Source organism: Protopterus annectens, chromosome 10.part0 (assembly GCF_019279795.1).
Source record: "Protopterus annectens isolate FY-2018-M chromosome 10.part0, PAN1.0, whole genome shotgun sequence".
Classification (NCBI taxonomy): domain Eukaryota; kingdom Metazoa; phylum Chordata; order Ceratodontiformes; family Protopteridae; genus Protopterus; species Protopterus annectens.
In genome coordinates, this window is record NC_056744.1 from 1,133,646,688 (window position 1) to 1,133,673,675 (window position 26,988).

The 26,988-nt window shown below is 41.7% G+C and overlaps 1 protein-coding gene across 2 annotated transcripts in view; it reads right to left on the bottom strand.

The window, feature by feature from the left end:
- USP33 (ubiquitin specific peptidase 33) overlaps positions 1–26,988 on the bottom strand; it is a 1,637,494-nt gene that overhangs the window by 306,418 nt on the left and 1,304,088 nt on the right. For both annotated transcript variants that reach the window (XM_044085858.1, XM_044085859.1), the window contains exon 19: positions 11,915–12,084. In XM_044085858.1, coding sequence (XP_043941793.1) covers positions 11,915–12,084 — 170 coding nt within the window. The remainder of the gene's footprint in view (positions 1–11,914; positions 12,085–26,988) is intronic.

Here is a 26,988-nt window from a genome sequence, read left to right on the forward strand (position 1 = left end):
TCCCTGACTTGTACATATGGGGATGGTTATTGATAAGTATCCAGTCAAAGATACTTTCTTTGTTACTGGGTTTGCCAATCCTGGTGGGAGAGGATATGATCTCTTTAAACCCATGTAGGTTTACGTGGGTTGTAGAAGATTCTGAGGAACAGGTGTTCCAGTCAATGTTGAAGTCCTCGAGAACAATGGTTTCTTGGGGATAGGTACTGGATAACCAATGGAGGATGTCTTCTAGTGTGATTGTGTTATTACCTGGAGGAATGTAGCCACAGATTATGTTTATACATTTGATTTTGTTAATTTGCAGTTTAGTTATAAGAATTTCTGCATTATTAACCTGGGGTGGTTGTAAGGAGTCCTTAGTAACATTCAGTGTAGTTTTATAAACTATAGCGACCCCACCACCTCTCCTAGTATGATGGTCTAATCTGAGTATATTCTACCCTTATGGTAATTCTTCCTTATCTGTAGTTGCTGGTTTTAGCCAAGTTTCTGTTAGACATAATATATCAAGATAGTTAAATGCCAAAAGGGCATGCAGTTATGGACCTTATTATTTATGCTTCTCATATTTAAGTGGCAGACCAGGAATGAATTAGGGGATATATTTGAAGGTATTATGTTAGGGGAATTAGGAGTTTGGGAGCTAAAGTCAGTAGGTGAGGATGGGCCGGGGTTAGGGTGGATGTCTCCATCCATTGTGAGGTTGTGTTATAAGCTAACTATGACTTTTAGGATTTTGATTATCAGCTTTTGATAGTGTTTGTGTTTTGGGGCTGATATAGCTGGATCTAATAGGTTGGTAGGTTTTAGGGGTTAAGGATTTAATTGTGAAGTTTTACATGTTTGATACTATTGGGGTGGTAGTTTGGGTCTTTGGGTGGTAGAATCCTAGGTAATGTCAATTTTCATAGATGGTGAGGAGATAAGAAATGAGCAGTAAAGGTAGGAGAGAGAGTAATAGCTTTGGTTTTGGTGATAATGTTGCGAATAGCTGAGACATTATGATGGTAAAGTATTTAAGCAGTAATATATAGTAAGAAGATTAGGAAGTTTGTGGCAGGTAGGGGGAGTGCTATTAACTGGATGGTTGTAGTTGATTGGTCATAAAAGAGGGGAGTGGTTATATAACTATAAATTTAGCACTACTGGGGGCGGGTGAGATTTGGGGGCAGGGTAGGGTGCAGAGCAAGGGCAAGTGTAGCGGGGCTTAACCAAACCACGAGTTACCTGAAGGCTGTACATGCAATGCAAGTACTTTAATGTATAAAAATGGCCTGTTTCTTTAACATTAAACTGCTAGGTTAGAGTACAGTAGCAATGGGACACAGGCTGTAAAGGAAAGAGGAAAGAGAGGTTGAGTGAACAGAAATGATCCCTTGAAACCTTGAGGCAGCTTGCCAGTCCACAGCAGAAACAATCAGTTAAAGTGTGCCTCAAGAAGACAGTGGAACAGTTAAGAGTAGGCAATTCCTAGAGGTAAGAAACTTACGCATGTAACAGTAACCTAACACATACTGCTTTATTAGGTCTGTATAGTTTTGCAGCTCTTGATATTAGCAGTTGCTAAAAAGAGAAGAATGAATGGAGAAACTTCATGGGGCAAGGGTAGGGGAGTCCAACACTACTTGATTGAGTGAGTGAGCGTGTCACTAGACAAATAAGCACTAAAGTGTTTCACAATAGAAACTTGCCTAGTACAGCAGGAAGATTAATGAAACTAATAGGTCCCCTGCAGATGAGATGAATGATTGTATTTCTTGCCACGAGGAAGCTGCAAAGGGGTGAGAGATCTAGTTAAGCAGGGTTAGTCAGGTGTACTCACTGGGAAAAATGCGAACAGCAGCTGTATGAGGAAAATGAATAAATAAATGGTAGGCCAGAACTAGAAAGGAAGGATAGCAGACAGGTTAACAGTATCAGAATCCAATCGAATGATCTATACAAGTATATAGATAGCATTAGCAGTTTAATTTATTTATTTTATTTATTTAACATTTGTTAACCGGGAAAGTCTGACTTGGAACATAGCCAATTTTCAGCGGAGGCCCGGGGAGAAATGCTCCAGAGACATGTCTTTGAATGTGGGAGGAAACAGGAGCACTCGGAGAAAACCCATACGAATGTAGGGAGGACATGCAGACTCTACACAGAAGGCACCCCAGGCGAGAATCGAACCAGAGAACTTCTTGCTGTGAGCCAACAACGCTACCGCTGCACAACTGCTACATTTCATAAACCCAGATATGGCGGTTAAGTTTGACTTTAAGGTGAAGGCTGATTGTAACACTAAGGACATTACATATCTTGCCCATTGTATTGTTTGTTCAACCTTCTATATGGGAAAGAGTAATCGTAAATTGAAAAAACGTACTAGGGAACATCTTTTTTCCATTAACATATATTACATGTGTAATGCCTTAGTGAAACGTTGCTGATAAAAGGGACCAACCCTCAGTTTAAGTTCCGTGTTATTGATAGAGTCTATATGACCCCCCCCCAGGTTAGGAGATATCAGAAACAGAACTGAAACGGTAGAATTGGAATGGATTATGAGACTGAGAGCTAATAAAGTGTCTGGGCTTAATGAACATGTACCCTTAAAACCTGTTCTCAAATCACATAGGTTGCACAGATGATATACTCATGTATATTCATTTTTGCTTCATTACTTTTATATACTCGAAATTTGTGAGTACTATATTTTATATATCAAGTTTTGTAGTGTATATATTGCTTCTATGTTTGTGTGTGTGTGTGTGTGTGTGTGTATATATATATATATATATATATATATATATATATATATATATATATATATATATGCACACACACATACATACATATACATTGTTTTTTGTGTTGTTTAAATGATTTTGGTGGGTGTGAGCCCAGTGTTTTCTGATTGGTTGATGTGATTTATTTAAAGTGTATGTTTTTATCTGTGCATTGATCTGATGAAGAGAGAGTGTATGTATCGTGAAAGCGCTTATCTACATTAAAGGACATTTTATTGGATTTGCTCCCGTGTATCTGGTTTGGACATTTTGTTCTACTCTATATTCATTTGTTTTTGTGCACACCAGTTTATCCGTGAGCCTAGGAGTTCGTTGTATTTATATATTGGAAGGTATTTACTAAACTGCAGCAACTGATTAAAGAGGACCAACCCACAGATGCTGACTATCAAAATTAAAAAGTTATGTACTCACCATAACATTCCATCTGTGTTGTCCACTTTCATTCTTTCTCAGCTGTTGAGTTCGGATCCGACTCGGTTGTTGCTAAAGCTCATGGTAACAAAAAAGCTAAGAATATGTAGGAAGAGACTAAAAAGATGACACAAAAACTAAGAAAATGGAAGCTTTGTTATATGGATATGGATAGTAAGATACAAACAGTTAAAATGTTTTTAGTCCCATTAGTCTTATACACAGGTCAGGCATATTTTTATCAACCAGAGGACAAGTTGTGGATACCAATTAATAAAGAGCTGAAGGACTTTATTTGGGAGGGGAAGATGGCAAGAGTCAAGTGGGATAAACTGTTTCTTCCAGTAGAACTGGGAGGATTGGGATTGCTTGATTTGAATTGGTATTTCAAAGCTACACAGTTAAGGCTCCTACACATAGCACAAGCAGAAAACTATCATTCAAAGTGGAAAAGGATGAGGATGAAATGGGGGAAGCTCACGAAACAAGGCGGGACTGGGATTCTGGATGCAGGCCTTTAAGGAGAATAACAATAACCATGCAGAATATTACATCTATAAAGTAGCAGAAAGAATCCTAAGAACTAAGCCAACACGGGAATGGAGAAAAGAGATTCGGCCAATAGGGATGACTGCAATTAGGGATATAGACAATAGGCAAGAGGGGGCTGGAATTTATTGGAAAAAAAACTGGCAAAGGAACCAAGATATTGGGAGCAAATAATTAGAGAGGGAAAGACGATAAGACTGGGAAGATGTCAAAAATGTATTTGAACTGCAAGTTAAAGACTGCCTTCCCTATCAAGGACTGATATCAGAGTACAGGCAAAGAGAAAGAAATAGAGGGGTCCTAAACAAAAGCCCAGCACTGGTAGAGTTTTTAGTAGAATTTAGAACAGAAGCTGCCATTAAAAAAGGAATTGGTACAGGATATAAAATACTGCATGATAACTATAATAATCAATCAGAGGAGGTTAGAAAAGAATTGGGAAGAGAGAGTGGATAAGCAATTCACAAAGAAACGGACATATGTATCAACCAAATATGCAACAAAATCTAGAAGATTTAGGATTTTTGCTTGGAAATGTTTACACAGATTTTTATACCCCAAGTAGACTCCAGAGAATTCTTCCTCAGGTAGACAGCAAATGTTGGAGGTGTGATGGGGGAGAAAGAGGTAATTTGGAACATATTTTCTGGGACTGCTGTGAGTTAGCAGAGTTTAAGGATTCCCTGCGGGATGCACTGTTGAAGATGCTATGTGGGCATATTAGTGTGACAAGGGAGATGATTTTGCTGAGCTGTGTTACAGAATCGGAACTGCCTAGACACGGTAAGGCCTTGTTGGGTCTAATTATGATGTCTGCCGAAGAGCAATTACTTGAAATGGAAATCAAAATCATAACCAACTATACTAGAAATAGTGAATATAGTAACAGAGACAAAACAGCTGGAATTGAGATCTTTAGATAAGGGCAGAAGCAAACTACATAGGAAAAATGGGAATTGTGAGAAAAATACATTCAGAGGAAGAATGAGGTTTAAGAAAAGGCAGGACTTAAATGAGCTATGTAAAGTTTGACTGAAAATGATTGGGTAGCTTATAAGTGATGTATGATGTTTGCAACTGAGAGTGTCAGTATGGTTTGTGATGTAAAATGCTTGCAACTAGGATTGTGTCGGTGTGGTTTATTTACATTTATATAAATGTATGACTGCCTATATCATAAGTGATGGTTTAATAAAGATATTTCTTGTTTATAAAAAAAAAGGGCAGGAATTAAATAATTTATATAGTGTTGCTTAGGTTATACGACATATAGAAATATATGTGAAATATGTTTGCAAATGTGAACTTGTTAATACAGTTTTATCAGGTTTATATAAATGTAAATTTGCCTATATCACATTGATAATTCAAATAAAGATGTTTAAAAAAAATCATAAAGAACAGTGAGTGGGTCTTTATAATGTCTTGTTCTCAACAGAAGAGTGCCTCTCAGGAATGCTTTATAAAGTTTAGAAGAAGCTAAAGAAGAACTTTTGCTGCTAATTGAATCTCAATGTTAGAGGAACTCGCCCCTTCATTAAAGATAAAAGCCACAAATTCAAGGATGTTATGCATCAGGGATGAAAAGGGGTCAATATGTTTTTTGTTGTGCCCAGTAGACAAATCTTCTCCATTTACTTGAACACAGTTTTCTTGTTGAAGGATTATGGGAAGATAAAAGGAAATGAGGGACAGGGGAAGACAGCATCAGTTGTTTGGCTATTAATGGTATTGGAGAAACCATGCTGTTAGCTTGAGGTTTGAAAAATCCGGATGAACCATGACTGTCGAGTGTGACAGATCATCTGGAATTGGATCTAGAATCAAAGGTTGGTAAAGAAGGTGAGGCCACAGGAAGGGGAATGAAATCTGACAAGGCCAGTAAGGTGCAATCAGGATGACTTTGCTGTTTGACCTGGATGCTTTCTGCAAGAATTTCAGAATTTGAAGGATTGGTGGGTAAGCAGAGAGTAGACCGAGGGGGCCAATCATGACTTAGAGCAGCCCTCGGTGACTTCCCCTGAGGAGGGATTAGGACAAAGTAGCTGGTGCATTTTTTTAGGGTAGAAGCAAAAAAGACTGCAGCAAGGCTGACCCCACTGGTGGAAAATCATTTCTGCTACTTTCCTGTTAGGGATCACTTGTGAGGTAGAAAAATGGATCTGCTCATTTTGTCTGCTATCACATTAGATTTCCCCAGAATGTGCATTGCTATGAGAAAGTGGTTGGATGAGATTGCCTGTTGCCACAGTCTGCGTGCTTCTCGATACAAGGGGTATGATCTGGTTCCTCCTTGTTTGTTGATGTACCAGACTACTCACATATTGTCTGCTTGAATAGCAATTGTACCCGAATGAAGAGCATTCTGTCTGCAATGATAAAAGCATTGCTCTCATCTCTAGGCATTAATATGCAAGTTGGCCTCTTTGTGGGACCAAGTGCTTTGGACTGTTCTCTCCAGAAAGTGCCCCCCCACCCGATCTGGGAAGCATCTGCAGTCACTATGGCCGTGGGTTGACAGAATCAAAGGACAGCCTTGTAGAACTTGCGCTGAATGAATCCACCACCAAAGATATCTCTTGCATGCTTGAGTGATCCTTATTTTTGCTAATATGTGCTGGCGAAGAATGGACCATTGTGTTGCTAGCATCCACTGAAGAATTCTCATATGAAATATTGCTAAAGGAACTAAAATTATGTCAGCTGACACTGAACCCAAGGCTTGAAAGTTCAACCGGGCTGAAACACTGGTATTGCGAATTATTCTCTTGACTTGGAATCTTATAGTCTGCACTCCTGATACAGGAAAAGAATCTGTCACAGTTATATTGAAAACTGCACCTATGAATTCCAAATTTTGAGTTGGTTGTAGAAGAGACTTGTTGTAATTTATGGTTATCCCCCCAGATGAGAACAAATCTGAAGTACCTGATATATCGCTCTTACCAGTAGATGCCTGGTCAGAGCTGTAATGAGCCAGTTATCTAGATATGGAAATATCCGGAATCCATCCAGTCTCCACTAAGCTGCTACTACTGCCATGTATTTGGTAAACATCCTGGGGGCTGTGGTGAGGCCAAAGGGCAGTGCTCTGAACTGACAATGACTGGCTCCCAGCCGGAAGCATAAATACCTTCTGGACTGTCTGTTCACTTTTATGTTATAGTTCACAACCTGGAGGTCTAGCGAGCAAATCCAGTTGTCCTTGCTCAGGAATAGTAAAACGGACTGAACCGTGGCTATCTGAAACTTTGTATGTTGAACCGACCTGTTCAAGTTGTTGAAATCCAAAATTGGTCTCCAGTCCACTGGTTTTTTTTTGGCACTAAAAAGAATCTTGAGTAAGTTCTGAACTCTATCTGGTCTGGCGGGACCTCCTGGATGAAACTCTTTTCTAGCAGCTTTTGTATTTCTAGTGCTGCTACTTTCCTCTGACTGGGTGGAACACAGGGAATTTTTTGTACAGTTGGAGGTGGAGGGGAAAAGGGAATAATATAACCTCTGAAAATAATCTTCTGCACCCAAGTATCTTTTATGTCTAGCCAGGTTCTCTGGTGCAGGGTTAGTCAACCTCTCATTGCCTCCAGAGGGGGGACAATTGGTATGCCTTTCAGGAGTGCTGGGTAGGGTCTATCAGAGAAGGAATCACTGGACTCCTGATTTTGTGGGCCTGCACTGCCACGCGGGCATCGCGGTCCATTTCAGTTCTCCCCTCTGCCCCTAGGGGAACTTTCTCCAAGTGTGTCCTGGAAAGGACACTGGGACTTCTTGAACCACATCTTTCAACCATCTCATTGATTCCTAGAAAAGGATCTTTGAGGGGTCAAAAATGTATGCCCACTGCAGAATGGGTCTTTCATCCTTCCCACAGCTGGATAATGTGTCCTTTACTGTGGGGTCAAACAAAAAACTGCTGTCAAAAGGAGCACTAACAAAAGAGGACTTGAAGGGCTCTGCGAAATCACACAAGCACATCCAGGCATGCCTCCTAACAGATATGCCTGAACCTGCTGCCCTTGAGACATCTTTGGCTGCATACAAGATAAGCCTCATGGATGAATTTGAAATGGATTGGAGGGTAGCCGATTGAGAGGCCACAAACAATTGGGCCTCAGCAGTAATAGTTCCTGAAAGGGAATTTGAAAATTCCTTCATCAAGTCCCTTTGCAACCTACTAAAATGCGCCAAATCATTCAGCAACCTTAGAGCAAAGGTCACTGAAGCACAGACATGCTTCCCAAATCTGTCCATTGCCCTAGACTCCTTGTTAGGGGGATGAACAGAGGAACTTTGTTCAGCAAGTTCCTTCTTGGTGGGTGCCATGACCAAGGTATCCACAGGCACCACCTTACCACAAAATTCCTTCCTTACAAGTGGAGCCGGAATCCTGTCTGGCTTCTTAGGTACTGGCTCAAGTGAGTCAGACTCTTTCCATGCCCGCCAAAAGACCAAATCAATGAGCTCATCAGTGGGCGGAGTAATCCAGTAGGTAGATGGACCAGCTCCGAAGGTCTCCAAAATACTGACTCCCCCGGTGCAGGGTTGCTAGGGGTCCAACTACCTCTCCGTTTCAGGATCTCAAGGATATCTCCAAATGAGACATCTTCTGGAGGTGATTATGGGGACTCTTCACCCTCGTCAAAGATCATACCCTCAGTGTCTGACTCTTGTGGAGAGTCCAAGTGCCTCTTCTTGACTTTCTCTTCTTGGGGACTTCGTCAGTGCGATACTCCTGGGAAAAGAGACTATGAAACCCTGCTGGGTAGTTTGGAGGTCTCGAGCTGGCTGCCCCTGTAGCATCAAATGATGAGTCTCCAATTGTAGAGACATCTGGGAGCTGGATTGGAGATCCACGGGGATTAGATCCGTCAATTCTGTTGGAGCAGAGAATAAACTCTTCACAACCTGGAAGGCAGACTGCCCCAGAGAAAGAGAAGACTCCAGCACCAAGACGGCAGGCTTCTGGACTGTTGTCCTCTCTTGACCTGAAAGCAATCTCCCCCGAGAAGGAAGTCAGAGCCGAGCTCCAATGCCGAGGTCCCAAGGTGCAGAGATGGCTCTGACATCTATGGAATCAATCCCAGTGCCTCAGATCTGACAAGGTAGCTTTGGCTCCGAGAGTTCACTGGATCTGAAGATGTCCAAACTGGGACACTCAGAGTTTGTTTTGGATCCAAGGATTGGGTTATGTTTGGATCCAAGCCAGACGGACCCAGAAGACTCGGATCTAGGGACTCTGAAGCAAGCAAAGGGATCAGAGAAGGAGTCCAAGGTAGAGGAGTGGTTGACAGACAGGCCTCCTGACCTGAAATGGCAGGATCCAGTAACACACCCTCCTAGATCTGCACAGAGAGAAACCTCCTCATCATCCGATCCACATCTTCTTCAGTCAAACTCCTGGATGACAGAGACAAGGCCAGGGAAAGTGACTGGATTAGCAGAGGAAGAATATTGGGTCCTTGGCAAGACAATAGGTACCTTAGATACAGTAAACACATACACTCTTTCTGCTTCCCACCCATGGTTATGCCATCTGTAATTACCAGAGATCATGATACTATACTCTTCAACCCAAAAGTAAAATCAAATTCATTCACAAATAATCATCCTTCTTAAACTTTACCAGAAGGAGGCATTTATTTATTTACGCATGCATGCTTTATTGACTGAGTTAGTCCCACAAGGCCAATGGCCTCTTTTCAGGGGAGATCCCAAGTGTCATTCATACAGATTAGGGCGAGTAACTTCCCCTTCTCTCATGGGATCTTTTACATTTCATCCTTTTAAATCCATCTGAGCTACCACCAACTCAGACAGATGAGCCATCCATTTAACTTTTCATTCAAAAGATGGCATACTCAGAGGTGCAGCAATCCCCTTATACTGCACTAAACTGTCATTACTGGAAAATTAACCTAAGTACCTGGTGTGGGAATAGAACCATATAGATCTAATCTTCCATTAGCAAAGGTTAGTGTGCTTCCTGTTAAGCCACTGACACTTCACTTACATTTCATCTGATGAGCTTTCCTTTACTATAATCATACAAATCTCAACTTCATAAATGAGAAAACAATGATGAACAGAAATATTTATATAGTTTACTCACTGCAGATGTTTTCTATGTTTTCTAGTATACTAGCCGTTCAGTTATAGTATGTCCATATTGTTATTTTAAGCTTTATATTTTTCTCGCTTGTATAAAAATGTCTATTTTGTTATTGAAGATTTTTCCCCGGGCATCCACTGAAAAAAGGACCACCACAGTCCAAATGGTCTACTCCGGTAAATAAAAGCAATAAATAAATAATAACTGTAAATACTTAATTCTGTCAAATAAGTAAGTACGTCATAGAAGAAACTGAATTATATTAAAATAATTACAGTGATGGTGTGAAAGAATATATTTTTGGAATGAAGGAATATATTCATTAAAACAATGCTTGTTTAAGTTAAATAAATTTGGTGGTCAAAGAATACTTAGAAAAACTATTTGTGAGAATGGTAATACCAGTAACAAGTAAGAAAACTATCTACTGCTCCTTCGGTGAGTGGTAATCACATATGGATATGTCAGTGAATAACCAGATATATGTACAAGTGTGTAAAAACACATGTATACAAGGTAAAATACAAAATGAAATCCTGAAAGAAAAGCTATTATGGCCATGAAAGCATTACTAAAAAGTCCCAGCAAGGTCTGGACTATGCACATACCTGGTACACTGAAAATGGTCTCAAGCTAAATGCAAATAAGTGCAGCATAGTCATGTTTGGCAAAAATGTTGCTCGCCTTATAAATGGCACTTGTCTTTACACAGAGACAGTCATCAGAGACCTGCCTGTGTATGCACATAACTCTCTGTCATTCTATCATCATGGTTCCACCAAAGTCAGGAAATTCTTATATCTGGCCCACCTTTTCTAGCAGAATATCCATAAGATCCAAAGAAGTCATCCCACTGTTGTACTCTTCCCTTATCAGAGCCATCAGTGAATACAATGCCTCTACTGGTATGTACAAATCCACTGGACTGGAAAGGCCCCCAAAACATTTCTAACCACAAAAATTAAAAACTGTAAAAAATTCAACTCTCCTAGCAGATTAGCAAGCGTCTCCTTATACTCAGTAGTCTACCAGATAGCCAAGCTGACCTGTTTTACTTTTCGAACCAATAAGACCCAATGCTATCTGACATTAAGTCTATACCAACAAATAAATAAGAATTGTTGGGGGATGAGTTGCTAATATTCTCAACATCTGTAATAAGTTATTACTACAGGTCAAATAAAGTACTGCTTTGGCTACCTCTAAGGCTAGACTTGATGACTTGATCGGTTATCATGTGACTATGCCCGCTTGATTTTGGTAGGTGGGCACTATTATATGCTAGAAAAGTGTGGTAAGAATTTTACACGTCTACTTAAATGTGTACAAGGCTAGGCATCTTTTGGTCTCCATGAAATCTTGCCTAGCATTGTTCCTATTTATGTACTTTATATAGTCTGTAGTTATTCAGGATATTACAGATTCAGGATGTATGCTTTTACATTTGTGCCTTTGGAATACATCATGACCTAAACAAGTGCATTCTTGATCAGTCCATTCTCTAAGTTATCAAACATTAAATAACATTTCATCCTCAAATTCAAGTTTACATATTCTTACATGGTCTACCATATCTAACTGAAATGTAAAGGCTCTAAGCACCACTGCTCAGTCAACTACACAAAACAGACACATACTTTACCAATAGTGGATTTCAACAAAAAGACAAAATATTACCACCACTACCACCAGCACCACCACTTTTTGCAGGTGGCTAAGTCCCTCTGTGCACTTCACTATGTACCCCCCAACACACACATAATTTCACTTCAAGGCTTCACCAAACTAAAGCTGACTGCTCTTTCTCTGCGACAGTATCATATTACAGTAAAGAAAATACTGATTTTGAGCCCATACACACTGCTACAATATGTAAGGAGTAAAACAAATACAACCAAACAAAGACAGCAGTCACGTATCAAGCAGCTGAGGGAAATCATTTTCATCCACTTCCACCACTGTGCACAGCTTATTTTTGTCACTATGCATGGCTCATTTGCAAAGGGTAATTAAGAACTATTAGTGAAGATGGTAACAGCCTTACCTCCATGGGTACACAGGAAGTCATTATTTGATATAGGTCCAGGCTCAGCAAAAGTCTTGAATTTATTTAACCACTGCTTTGAAATGTAAAACTGCAGAAGACTTGATTCCATCATGGTTACTAAACCAGCCACTTTTCTTCTTTCTTTTTGTGCCTCTTCATTGCTCTTTCTGCAGAATAATGAAAAAATAAAAGGGGATTAATGCTCTTCTTTTTTAAGAACCTAAATCTGCTAGATTTCATGCTTTAACTTTACTGTTTCCTTCTTTCTTTAATTTTACTCACATGACACCTTTATTGCCAAGTCATCACGAACAATACAATGAGGAAAAGAGCATGTTGCATCCTAACCTGGAGCCAACATTATTTCCAAATAAATAAATAAAGACACAGACGCACATATATTACTACACTCCCAGAATTGTTGTCAGACAAGAGCCTGAATAAATGGAAAAGATTTAAGAAATGTTGCACAAATATGGAGATGACTTCAGCAAATGAATATAGACATAGGGATGGAAGCTGTACTGAATGATTACAGGCACAAGTGGTACAGCCTATTTGGGTCTGGTTGGCCAGAAGTATGAAAAGATTTTAGTAATTTATTAACACCATTCTGTACGAATACAAGTGCGCAATGAAGTGAAGCATAAGTTCAAATAATAAATGGGGGCTGCTCATATTGGCCTGGCAAACCATGCGAAAGAAAGGATTTTAGCCATTTACTAATACCACTTCACATGTGTACAGACTTTCGGTTGAGGCTGTATACAATGGCTAACTTACTTGTATTTGATTGTGTCTGAGACATAGTCCTGTTTATGTAACACTACTTATCAACAAAGGATACTATAGAGTTGTTAACCAGATAAGTGCACTAGAACTAGGACCCATTTCAGAAACAACTTGGGCCAATAGTCAATACAAGATATTAAACACTAAAAATTTAAAACAATGCCTCTAATCCCAGTGGAACAAAGAAATCAGCAAAAAACACTGAAAAAAAGTGATGAAAGCCACTAAAAATCCAAAAGGTTTATTGTACAGGTTAAGTGCTTTCGGCCAAACAATGGCCTTCTTCAGAACAAATAAAAAGTACAGTTTTGTACCTACCATAAATGTAGATGTCCGAGAGGTATGCATCTGCAGTCCTAACATATGGGTTGTCCTGCCTCAGGCAGCCCTTCGGTCGGCCGGATTCCAAAGTCTGGGTCTGGCCTCGGCTGATGTCGCACTTCACCCGACGCCATAGCTGCTGTGAATTGGGTATAAAGGCATCAGCCGACGCCATTTTCCTCAGTGTTTCTTGCCCCAGATGCCAGGTGCCCTCTAGGAAGGCTAAATTTGGATAAATGCAAATGGTTCCAAACAGTAGAGAGCAAACAATATAAGCCTGTATATACATATATACAAACAAATACACCATAATAGATTCCCCCAGCTAGCTACAAGATGGGCAAATACCCTAGGAGTACCACAGAGGGGAAGGAGGGTGGGTAATCCTGACTGCAGATGCATACCTCTCGGACATCTACATTTATGGTAGGTACAAAACTGTACTATGTCCTTCAAGGATGCATCTGCAGTCCTAACATATGGGTAGAATACCATAGCCAAACTGGGGGTGGAGGCACTAAGATGATTATGGTGTAGCTAAGATCCCTTGCAAAACAGCAGTTGCAAAACCTGCTCGGGATCTGGAGAATAAAGGCAGATTATAATGCTTGGCAAATGTATGCACGGAGCTCCAAGTAGCAGCTTCTAAAATGTCTTTGGTAGCCACTCCTCGTAGGAAAGCTGTAGTAGTGGCTGTAGCCCTTGTGGAGTGAGATCTGATGTTTTCTGGAGTTGTCTTTCCATGAAGAGTAACAAAATCTAATGCAATTTCCTATCCATTTTGAGATTGTCTGTTTTGAAATTGCTTTTCCTTCCATTCCTGTTGCATATGCTACCAGAAGCTGGTCAGTTTTTCTGTTGGTCTTGGTTCTGTCCAGATAGTAGCGCAATTGCCTGTGCACATCCAATGTATGCAGTAGTCTTTCCCCCCTGTTCTGTGGGTTGGGGAAGAATGTTGGTAGGTGGATTGCTTGGTTCAATAATACCCTGGAGACCACTTTTGGCATAAAAGTAGGATTAGTTCTCAAGGACACTCTATCCTGATGGAAGATAAGGAAGGGCTGTACTGCCATTAATGCCTGTAATTCAGAAACCCTTCTTGCTGAAGTGATTGCAAGCAGGAAAGCAGTTTTCCAAGATAAGAACTGTAATTCTGCTGTTGCTGCTGGTTCGAAAGGGGGAAGTGTTAACTTTTCCAGCACAAAGTTAAGGTCCCATGTAGGCAAAGGTGGCTTCCTTGGAGGCTTTACATTTTTAATTCCTCTCAGAAACTGCCTGAGTAGAGGATGAGAGAAAACTGGAGGATCCATGTTGTATTCTGCTGAAATTGCTGATGCATGAATCTTAATGGAGGAGTAAGACAGGCCATTGTGGAAAAGTTCTGCTAAATATTCCAGGATGTTAGCTATGTTTGCTAATGATGCATTTTCTCCATTTGCTGCACTCCAAATGAGGTATCTTTTCCATTTGGCTGAATAAGTCTTCCTTGTGGAGGGTCTGCGAGCCTCCAGGATAATGTCTTTAACCCTCTGAGATAAGTCTGGGTTATTTTGCTTTATGTAATATTCCAAGCAGCTAGCTGTAGTGTTTTCAAGTTTGGATGTAGGATCTTGTAGTTGTTCTGTGTTAGCAGTAAAGGAACTAGAGGTAGAGGCCATGCGTGTGCCCGAGACATACTCCTCAGTAGCAGGTACCAATGTTGCCTCGGCCAGTCTGGAGCTATCAGGATGATCCTTGGGTGATCTTCTTTGATCTTCAGTAGCACTTTGTGCATCAAAGGAAGAGGTGGGAATGCATATGCTGTCAGGTTTTCCCAACTGAAGGATAGGGAGTCCACCTTCCAAGCAAGTGGGTGGTATGTCCTTGTGCAGAATTTCCTCACTTGGTGGTTGTGTGGGGATGCGAACAGGTCTATTTCTGGTAGTCCCCATTTCTTTGTAATGGTTTTGAAGATGTCTGGATGCAGCATCCATTCATGGGCATCCGTGGTAGTTCTGCTTAAGGTGTCTGCCAGTGAATTTTCTTTTCCTGGCACAAATTTGGCCTGGAGTTGAATGTTGTGGTTCAGGGCCACATTCCATAGGTCCATTGCCATCCGGCATAGAGGATATGAGTGTGTGCCTCCCTGTTTGTTGATATACCACATGACTGTGGTGTTGTCCGTCCTCATCAGCAAATGACCCTGTTGAAGAAAAGGTCTGAATGTCTGAAGTGCCTGTTTCACTGCCAGCATCTCTTTCTGATTTATATGTAGGTTCAGCTGGTCTTGTGTCCATAGGCCTTGTATACACTTGTCCACCATGTGTGCCCCCCAGCCTAGGTCTGAGGCGTCCGTGGTGATAGTCTGGCTTGGGTGAGGTTTGTGGAAGGGCAGACCTCTGTTCAACTGACAGGCCTGAGCCCACCACAGGAATTCTTGTTTCAGGCATGGAATTATTGGAATCTGGGCTTCTAGACTGTGCTTGTGTTGAGACCATACATTCCTTAGGTACCATTGCAACTTCCTCATATGTAGCCTGGCATGTGGAATCAATATTATGCAGGATGCCATGTAACCCAGGGCTTGCAGGACTTTCCTTGCTGTAAGCTGGTTCTGCGTTGTTAATGCCATGAAATAGAGTGGTAGTTGCTTTTGCTTTTCTGCTGTGAGAAATGCCATTTGATTTGATGTGTCCAGTTCTGCACCCAAGAATGTTATCCTTTGGGATGGTACCAGCCTTGACTTTTTCATGTTGACTGTGTATCCCAGGGCTTGCAGTAGTTGTATAACCTTTTCCAAATCTTTTGTTAATTTGGTCTTGTTGTCCGCTTGTATTAGGCAGTCGTCCAGGTATGGATAAATCTGAATTCCCTGAAGCCTGCAATGAGCAAATACTGATGCCAGGCATTTCGTGAATACTCTGGGCGTAGTAGATAAGCCAAAGGGCAATGCTGAGAATTGATAATGCTCTGATCCTGCAAGAAATCTGAGGTATCTTCTGCAATCTGGTCGTATAGGGACATGCAGGTATGCCTCCTTGAGATCTAGAGTCACCAGCCAAGACTCCTTGCCCAGCATGGGAAGAAGTTGCTGTAGGGTCAGCATTTTGAATTTTGAAACAATGAGGTATGTGTTCAGAGCGGACAGGTCGAGAATAGGTCTCCATTGGTTTTCTTTCCTTGGTACCAGGAAAAGTCTGGAGTAAAATCCTTGTCCTTGTTCCATAGGCGGTACCTTTTCTATAGCTCTCATCCTTAGTAGATGGTTGATTTGTGCTAGAGCGTTTGTTTTTTGGTTTGGTGGTAGGTTTGGCATTCCTCTCTTTTTTGGTAGAGTGTGGAAGTGAAACCTGTAGCCTTTGTCTATTGTCTGTAAAATCCATTTGTCTCCTGTAATGTAATGCCAGTTTACGGAAAATAAGGCAAGCTTTCCGCCTAAGGGTGCTTGCAGTTGTTCCCTGGTAGGCGGTATCAGAGTCAAGTCATTGTGTCTGTCCTGTGGGAGTGGTCGTAGCTGAATCTGTGGCAGTACTTCTCTGGTTGTTAGGCTGCCACTGACGTCCCTGTAGGCACCTCTGGATTGACCTCTGCCTCTTGGGCGCCTCTCTCTCTGTGCTCTGGAGGTGTCTGGAAAGGACCAATTCTTCGAAGGCCAATTTCTACTAAACCTCGGAGGCTGGACCTGTAAGAAATCCTTGACTGTTTGGACAGATTTTGCTTTTTCTTCCACCTTCTTTAGCACTTGCTGTGCAGGGGAGCCAAACAAACTTTGTTTCTCCATGGGAGCATCTAGAAGCTTTGACTTTACATGGTCTGGTAAGGATTGCTCTTTTAACCAGGCATGCCTTCTAATCACTGTTCCAGTCATAGCTGATCTAAAGGAAGCCTCCAGTGCATCATAGCCGCATTTTAGGGAATGATTACTGACCTGCTGAGTGTTATGTACCAAATCCTGAAGGGACTTACGGTCTATAGGTTCAGGAGAGGACAGTTTTTTGTTTAGCTGGTCTAACAAAAATTCCTGATACTGAATCATGTGGAATTGACAGTTTAAGGCCCTAGCCGAAAGAGTAGCAGAAGTATAAACTTTTTACCCCATCTCTCTAATGCTCTAGATTCTCTTTCAGAGGGGAGGGGTTTTTTGGCAGAGGCAGCTGCTACAGCTTTGGGACCCTGTGAAATGGTTTCAGGATCTGCAATAGGAGCCTTATACAAGTGAAAGTGTGTGTCCGGGACCCTGTAATATCTGTCGGGCTTGGCAGGGGCCGGGGGAAGAGAGTCAGGGGCAGTACAGGCATCATTATAAGCATCATCAACAACTGTAAGTACTGGAGGAATGGCTAAAGGCCTATGCTGTGGTAAATGTAAAAAGGTCCTTAGCCTTTTCCTTGAATCTGAAAAATCCTGGCCCTGCCATTGAAAATGCTCTCTCATAGCATGTAAGGTTTCCCCAAAAGAAAATTCCTCAGGAGGAGAGGCAGAAGGAATGGAGTCTTCTGCATCAGAATCCTCATAAGGAGAATATGGGCCTTCTGGAGGACCTGAGTTTTCTGAATCATCCGAGGAATAGTCTGTAGAATCAGGATCGGTGGGCTCTGCTCTAGGCCTCTTCTCTGGAGGGGGTTGAGAGGCCCTGTCTGGGTGAGGTTGGGATCCCCTGATCAAAGAAATGAGATCCTCAGCCAAGCTGAGCATTTGGGAACTGGAGGTAGGCCTGTGTGTGGGGGGTTTTAGCAGGCAAGGCCTTAGAAGATTTAGCTGCTTTAGCCCTAGAAAAAGCCTTGATAGACATAGATGCAGGGGGCCTAGCAGCTCCACGTGCAGGAGTAGATATGTCTAAAGGAATAGTATCTGATAAATCCTGGGTGCCTGCTACAGCAGGGGTAAATTCAGTAGCGGATTCAGCCATGCTGTGTGAGGCCTCGGCTATCGGAGGCAAGCTTTCGGCCGAAGGAAGAACCGAGGACTCGGTTTCAGCCGAAACCGAGACACTCGCGGTTGGCTTAACCGTGGTTTCGGCCGAAACCGCGGACCGCGAGTGTCGGTCCTTTTCCTTGTGCTTTTTAGCTAATTGTGAAGTCGGAGTCTCCGACGGCATTTTGTAAGCAAAAGCGGGACCAAAAAACTCCTCTGCAAACTCCGACCGACGCCTAAGTGTCCGTCGGTTGAAGGAAGCACAGGCTAGACAAGCTGATACGTCGTGGTCTGGGCCTAAGCAAGGAAGGCAGTAAGAGTGGAAATCCTTATGAGGTATTTGTTTCCCCCAAGTTAAACAATTATTTACTTTTTCTGACATCGGCTGAGGCAAGAAAGAGTCCCCAACGGGTACTTAGCTTTTAGAAGTCTTCGTAGTAGAAATCTCTGGATCTGACCAACCGGCACTTGCGAACAGCTTCTGCTTCGGCAGCACCGGGCAAGAAAGACTGAGGAAAATGGCGTCGGCTGATGCCTTTATACCCAATTCACAGCAGCTATGATGTCGGGTGAAGTGCGACATCAGCCGAGGCCAGACCCAGACTTTGGAATCCGGCCGACCGAAGGGCTGACTGAGGCAGGACAACCCATATGTTAGGACTGCAGATGCATCCTTGAAGGACATCCCACATAAACCATCTTTAAATACCCCCACCCTAATCTGACACAACCAATCAAAAATTCACTTAATAAAAGTGATATCAACATAAATATACTTAGAAAAAACATTTAAAACAATGCTGAAAAAGTCTGTTATGATAAATGCAATTAATGTATGTTATTGTTCTTTTTCAGCATTATTTTAAATGTTTCTAAATGTTTTTCTACGTATATTTATGTTGATTATGTTGACACCACTCTTATTAAAGTGGATTTTTGATTGGATGTGTCAGATTAGGGTGGCGTATTTAAAGATGGTTTATGTGGGTCTTATTTGTTCTGAAGAAGACCATTGTTGCTTGGCCAAAAGCGCTTAACCTCTACAATAAACCTTTTGGATTTCTAGTGGCTTTCACCGTTTTCCTTTCACAGTGCTCAATGGAAGATATTGTCTAAAAATGTTGGAGAATAACATCTCAGCAGACGTTTACAAAAGCTCTACAAAAAATAACTCAGCAGAAAATAATTGCTGTAGAAATACAAAGTGTAGCCATAAAGCTGTATAAGAATGTATCTTGGGTCAATAATGACAACATAGGTTCATAGGTAGATACTAGGCTATCGGCCCAAGGGCCTACGTAAGCCTAGCCAGCAAGGTACCATAGCTTACGCCACCCAAGAAAGTTATTTTCCTGTGCCACTGTCCAGCAGAGACACAGAAGTGATCCCCGGGGTGTATTTCCTATTTCCCATCCACCCATCAAGATTTTTCTTGAAGAGTGCTAATGAAGAACTTTGCTTGACATAGATGGGTAGCTTGTTCCAGAGTATAGGAAGTCTCTGGGACAGGAATCTATCCCTCCAGCGTGTCCTGTTTATTGTGGGTGACAAGGTTTAGGTCCCTAGAGTGTGTAGCTCAGAGGGATTGGGATTTCTTTAGGTGTAGCATGTCCAACAGCTCTGGGTTTGACATAGTTTTATATGTTAGGCAGAGATCACGTCAGAGTAGGCGATATGCTATGGAGTAAAGCTGGAGTTTTTTGAGGCGGTCAGTGTAGGGCATTTGTTTGAGGCCAGTAATCCTCTTTGTGAGGTACTTCTGTGGCCTTTCCAGCTGCTGCAGATGTCTTGTGAGGTACATTCCAAAAGGGGCGTTGTACTCTACAATGGGTCTAATGAGTGACGAGTAGAAGGGAACAATGACCTCTTTTTTCTTGGATGAGAACCCTTTTATGATGAGGTATGCCATGTAGAAGGACTTCCTGACTACTGTGGCGATGTGACTATCAAAGGAGAGACTACTGTCCACCTGGGTCCCAAGGTCTCTTATCACGCATTCGGTGTTGAGTAGATTGCTGCCTATGTGGTAGTTCATGGGTACAGAGTTTTTACCAAAGGGGATGACACTGCACTTTTTGGCACTGAGCTTGAGGCCATGGCTCTGACACCACGCATCTGTCTCAGTGAGGCCCTTCTGTAGGATGTCCACATCATTTGAGGACTTGACTATGGCTCCTAGATTGCAGTCATCTGCAAACTTCGTTAGACAGAGGACTTCTGTGTTAGCCTGTACTTCAGAGAAGTAGATACCAAACAGGACAGATCCCAGGACGGAACCCTGTGGTACTCCACTTGTCACTGCTTTGAGGTCAGATATGGAGTCTGCAACTTTTACAGTGTGGGTTCTGTCAGTGAGCCAGTTGGCAACCCATCTTTTGTTGTAGGAATTTATACCTAGTTTAGTGAGTTTAGCTATAATTCCAGAATGGGGGATGGTGTCGAAAGCCTTGGCGAGGTCAAGATAGGCTATGTGAACCACCTTACTCTCATCCACGGCTTTGCTGACTGTCTCAAAGAAGTCGATCAGGTTCAGGAGGCATGATCTGCCTGTCACAAACCTGAACTGGGTGGGATCCAGAGTTTGGAGGTTACCAATGTCTTTGTTTATGAGTTCCATGATGATACGTTCTATGGCCTTGCAGACCAGGCTCGTCAGGCTAATAGGTCGATAGTTCCTGGGATCAGTGGTGGCTCCCCCTTTGTGGAGTGGGATAACTGCTGCTGTGCGCCATTCAGTGGGCACAAAGCCTGATGCAACGCTATTACTGAACATGGTGCTTAAGAGGGGAGCCAGTTCGTTCTGAAGTTCGTGTAAAACGCAGCCTGGGATGTTGTCCGGTCCCATGGAGGCTGTGATTTTGGCTTTAGAGAGTGCAGCTTTTACCTGCATAGTTGTGATTACAGGGACTCTGCATTCTTCCTGTAGAGATATGGGCCCTTTAGGGAGTGAGAGGGGGGTAAGGTTAGCACTGAACCAATCTGCCAGGATGTTGGCAATATCAGTTGGTTCTGTAATTTTCGTGCCTTTGTGCTGTAACTCAGAGCAGATCTGGGTGTTGCCATCTAGATATTGACATAGCTATAGAATGCTTTGTGGTTGTCCTTGGATTTAGTGGCGATTTTGTTTTCGTAGCTAGTTTTGGAGGATCTTATAAGGGATCTCAGCTTCTTACTGAGACTGATCAGGGAGCTCCTCCACTCATGGGATTTTACTCTCTTTTGCAACAGTTTCTTCCTTCTGTTGTACAGTTTGTTTATGGCAGGGGACCACCAGATTGGCTTCCTTTTTTTGGAGGATAGCGTCTTGGTTCTGTTTGGTATAGCACGATCCATGCACTTGTGTAAGTGCTTATAGAGTGCATTTGTGTAGGATTCAGCAGTTGTAACTGCATTGTCCATCTGCATGGGTTTCATGAAGTTCACCACTTCTGTCTTAAGAAGTATGAAGTTGGCTTTGGAGAAATTTTTTGCTGTGGTTTCCTTAATGGGGGGTGGGGGTGGGATGTGGATATCAAGGGTAATAAGCTTATGGTCAGATCGGACAAACGAGGAGTTGACTTCAGGTGTGGAACACCAGTCACTCATGTTGGTAATGACTATGTCTAGGATATTGTTGCCCCTGGTGGAGGTGTGGATAAGTTGATCTAGGGCATTGGAGCTTATGAATTCCAGAAAGCGTAGAGGTAAGGAGTTGATACACAAGTAGTTTTCAAAGTTAATGATGGGGTAGTTGAAGTCACCCATTATTAGGGTGCTTGGTTGAACCCTAACATTTTTCAGTACATCAAGAAAAGAGGAGTGGGAATCCTGGGGCATGGAGGGGGATCTGTAGCAAGCTACAATTTGGATTGCACTTTTGCCCAGAGTTATTTGCACTTGGATAACCTCGGATGCATTATGCTGAACAACTAGCCTGGAGGTGTGGATATCCTTAATGAATATGGACACGCCTCCATCTTTGGTGTTTCGGTCCAGGTTACATGGCCGAAAAGCGTGGTACAAGTTATAGCCTGGTAGTGCAGGGGTGCTCTCTGTAGCCTTGAACCAGGTCTCAGTCACTGCACAGATATCGATGTTCTCCATTTTAAAGAGTGCCTTGAGTGAGTGCATTTTGAGATTTAGACTTCTAGCATTGAGTAGCATTACCCTCAGTTTTTGCTTGCCTGTTCCGGTTATGGTGGTGAATTTGTTATTTGAACCCTGCCTAAAAAGGCACTATAGGGGCAGCAAGAGCCTTAGCCAGTATCCGGAATCCCAGGGGCGACAGGTGCAGGCCATCTGTGGCAAAGCATCATGGTCTGTCGACCATGTCATCCCAGGCAGACAGATACTGGATCCCCTTAGAATGACACCAGATGCTTAGCCAATTGTTGAAGTCAATTATTTTGTCCTTGAACTGCGGTATCATTCTGGGTGATGGCAGAATGCTACTCAGGGCTAGGGTCATACTTGCCTGGGCTACAAGATCGGAGAGCTCTTGCATGTCTCTTTTCATGTAGTCCAGGGAAGTATGTCTCAGGTCATTCACACCAACATGGACAATGACAGAGTCATACTTGTACTTGTTGTGGAGTGACCTGAGTGTGTGGCTTATGTGGCGGATCCTGGCACCCAATAGGCAGCTGACAGTAACCTTCTCCTTGTTTAGCCTAGTGACTGGGACATCAGTGTGCCTGACTATAGAGTCACCTATGACTAGTGTGTTGGGTACATTGTTTTGCCTTATTGGCTGTGGTTGAGCGGCACACTGAGTCTGTGGGCTATGTCTCATTTGGGTTGTGTTGGGGGATAGAGGTTGCTTGCGTTTCTGCTTTGGAGGTCTCTGTTGATTGCCAGATCTAAGTATCACTGTGACTCTGAAGTGCAGTATATGCTACCAGGTGCACTGTATTCTCACTTTAACACAATCATCTCCCACTGTTCTATTGCTTAGTATTTCTTTTTAAAACAGCAAGCAGCTAAACACAGCCCTTTTGCTAACTCCCCTTGCCAGAATGACAAGGTAAATAACTCATTCAGGATTTTAACACTGCAAAAGTATACCTTCTGTGCTGAAAGCACTGTTGGTCTTCTAACTTAAAAGTTGATATCTGGGCATTTTTGCCACAGTAAAATCCAAAAACCTTGTCATGATCTGCTGATAATTTTTGGTGGAATTCCAGTTCAGGAAAATCCCTGCTCCACTACACCTTGCTGCACCTGCCTTCACTATGCTTTCCATATACATTAATTCCCATTCTACCCCACATTACTTCATTTTTACTCTTCCAAACTCCATCTGACCAAATAATTGCATACTTTAGAATCAAATTAACTAACTCTTAAAAGTACAGTTGTGTAAGTAACCTTACCATAACAGAAAATGTACGAATAGATTTCTGCTCCAGTAGCCTAAGATACAGGGGATGTTATCCAGTCAGTGTAGATAACCAGACAACTTCCAAAGCTTTAGAGCACTTTGTAGATGACCTAACTGCTGTGGAGCTTGAGAAGATTGGTACAAAGTTAGCACTTAGATTGCGAAAATTTCAGATCTTTCTTGCCTCAGAGCAAGGGAGGCTAGATCTCTGTCAAATAGGTATGTGTCAGGAAAAGAAAAGAATGAGAAAAATCCTATGCCCTGGCATAAAAAAGAAAAAAACAAACAAAAAAAAACAAAAAGAAGGGTGAAGGAGGAAGGGTGTTTGTCATACTTCCCCCAACTGTACTGAATTACTCGTTTTTTACCGAGTTTTGGGGTCCAAATAATGGGGTGCCATGATTCCCAAGTGACACTCTTTCAATTCTGACTTTTTCTCAGCTGTTTTTTTATTTAAAATTTTTTTCTGGTTTTGGAGCGGACGTCATTACATGCGCAATGACGTCAGCTCCGTCAGGGCTACCAGCCTGTCAGCTCAGTGTACACATTTCTGGCTGGCTACACATTTGCGAGTGAGAAACAGTATTTTCTGCACCGGAAAGTCCAGGGTGAACGAATAGACAGGATTCTGTCTGAAGTAAGGAAACATGTTCTTTTATTTTGCGTGTGTGTGTGTGCACGCGTGTGCGCGTGTGTGTAAATGCCCCAATTTAATACACCTGGTGACTAGAGGTACTCAGGCTCAAACCCTGTACCTTGGGTACAAGGTAAAAAGAGCTTAAAGTTCCTAGCCACCACCACTTGTGAATTTATGCCTCATATTTTTGATCTATTCCTCATAAAATCTGTGGTTTTGAGGATTTCTGTGGCAAATCACTGAAGGATTGAATTCACTAAATAGACAGGCATTTGAATTTCAGACTTCAAATTCTTCAGAAAATAAATGGTAACACAAAATCTTTTATACTAGCAATTTTCTAAATTTATAAGATCAGTATTTGAAATTTGTCCCTATTTTGGGGCTGTATTCCCTCATTATTGGCTTTGTCCAGGTTTTTTGTGCTAAGAGGTTGAGAGCTATGGTGAGAAGTGAGAACTGAATTCATTAAATGATAGCCATTTAAGTCTCAGTCTTCCTACCTTTCAGAAAACTGCTGATCTGGCATAGTGGTATGTTGCTCTTACTGTAGTCCACAGGGTCCTCGGTTCAAGCCTTGGCAGTGAAATGCATCGTGGTAACACATTTTATTCTAGCAACTTTCCAAACTGTATGTCCCCCCCCAAAAAAAAACTGAAGTTGAAAATAATTGCGAGAAGCTGTGCAAGATGCCTGTGGCTTACACTATTGTCATTACACACACACACACACACACACACATATATATATATATATATATATATATATATATATATATAGTGTGGGTGTGGAAGTAGACTTTTACGATGGACATGTTCTGAATTCGGCAGTTTTGTCATTACTGGTTTATGCATTTTGTTTAATTTCCTAATGGAAAAATGTTCAAACAATACATTTAAAATGCACTCTAACAAGTGTGCTGTATTATACAAGGAATATAATTTAATAATATCAGGAAGGTGTATGAAAGAACACACGTATGTTTCTTGTTTTGTGTGCAAGGGGCCAATGATATGAAAACAGCTCAAAGGTAATCTTTATCCACCACTGACCAGATACATTTTCTTTGGATGTTGTGTGGGTTTCAATGCTGTTTAAATGAATGTGACTTTCAAGGGCAGAGAAGTTTTAATGCCAAGTTTATTTTCCTAGTGAGACAGTTTTGCTTTGTTTAGCAGATGTCTATTAGTGTTTGTACATTGTGCTATAAAATGTAAAAATAAAATCCATATAATCATTGTAAAAGTAAAGCAGTATGCACACATTAGTGTTTATGGTAAATGGGGCAAAACAGACAGGTAATGGGACATTGGAATGGCTGCAGGGGGATTCTGGTGCCATATTTTGGTTGTCTGTTCTTCAGTTTGTATTTGAATGTTGGTATCTCACAATTCCACCGGAGTGGGTGGGGTTATGTAATCATGTATGCAAATTTGATGTTAATCAGCATAGAGATTTGTACCTATTTTTCATGGGCCTTTTTGATGTTTCCAGGTTGAGAGGTATGGTTTGTGCTGTAATAGTGATCTAATGATGAATATATAGTACGCTTGTGTAAGTAAATTTACCATGCTCGACTAGATCACTGTTGCAGTAGCCTAACCTATATGAGACGAATGCCAGAGATTACAAGAAAAGGAAGAAGAATCAGAGTCCAGAATCCCTTGAAGAACAGTCTTAGCATTTCTTTTACCAAAGTCTGCTCTGGACCTAGAGAGGGAATTTATCTTGTAGATGCTTGGTAAATTTGTACACAGAAGACTAAATTATTCATCTTTGACACTTTCAGAGTCTAACACTTTCCAAAAAGCTACAGAAGTAACTAAAGTCCTTCTAGAGTGGCCCTGGCCTTTCTAGAAGATCTTTTTTGACACTGGCTGTCTCTTTTTCTTGCTCTCATAAGAAACAAACAGTTGATTAGAATCCTGAAAGTTTTTGTTCTATCAGTGTAGTATCCGAGTTGTCTGGGGACATTCAGAATATGTAGAATTCTTTCTCCATTACTTTTTTTTGTTATAAAATCAGAGATAGTCTGGCTCAATGTAAACTCTGTAACCACTTTAGGCACAAAGGAAGGATTGGTTCTTAGTTATCTTCTCTTTATGAAAGATGAGGCAGGTTGAATCACCTTAAGACCTTGTAACTGAGATACCCTTCTTGCAGAAGTCAGAGAAACAAGAAACATTGTTTCCAGGACAAGAACTTCAAATCACTCTCATGAGCAGGTTCAAAAGGAAAAAGTGCAAGTACCTTCAGTGCAAAATCAAGCAACCAAGTAGGAGCCACCTGTCTTCTAGGTGGATTAATATGCAACATTCCTTTCAAAAACTGTTCAGCTTGATTTAGGGTAGAAAGGGGATCTACGGGCAGAGAAGCAGAGATGATCAAAAGGTGAATCATAACAGATGAGTAAGAAAGACCGATAACTTATACAAGTACTGAAGTATCAGAGTTATCTGAGCCTTGAAATAATCTTAGCTCTTTAGCCATATATGATTTTCTAGCAGAAAGTGTCTTTGCCACATTTAATACCAGATGCATTTCCTTAGAAAAAAAGTGCCTAAAAGGTAACAAACTGAAGGATGGGGTATTACCAAACAACCTCCTTCTTGTGTGAGCAAGTCCATCCTGTAGGTAAGATTGTGGTAAATACCCTTGGGAGTCCTGGAACAGAATTTCTTCAACTGTCTGTTGTGAATGGAGGCAAACTGATCTACTTGAGATCTACTGTTTATTTCTTATGAAGATGGTTTCCTATATTTGATTAATTTCTGGAAGACCCTGTGAGTGCAACTTCCACTCATGTGGTGAGGGTCTGTACTGAATGTGACTCAGCATGTCTGCTACACATTTCTGCTCTGCCTGAATGTAAGTAGCCTGCAGAGAGTCACCCTGCTGAGTTGCTAGTTCGCAGGTGAAGCCAGCTAGTCTTCAAAGGGGGAAGGGTGTGCCTTCCACATTTGTTTATGTACTACATCATTGTGGTGTTATCTAGGATTACTAGTAGGGGGTCTGGAATCCAAAGATGTTATAGAGATTTAAAGCATTTTATTAGTGTCATAACTTCTT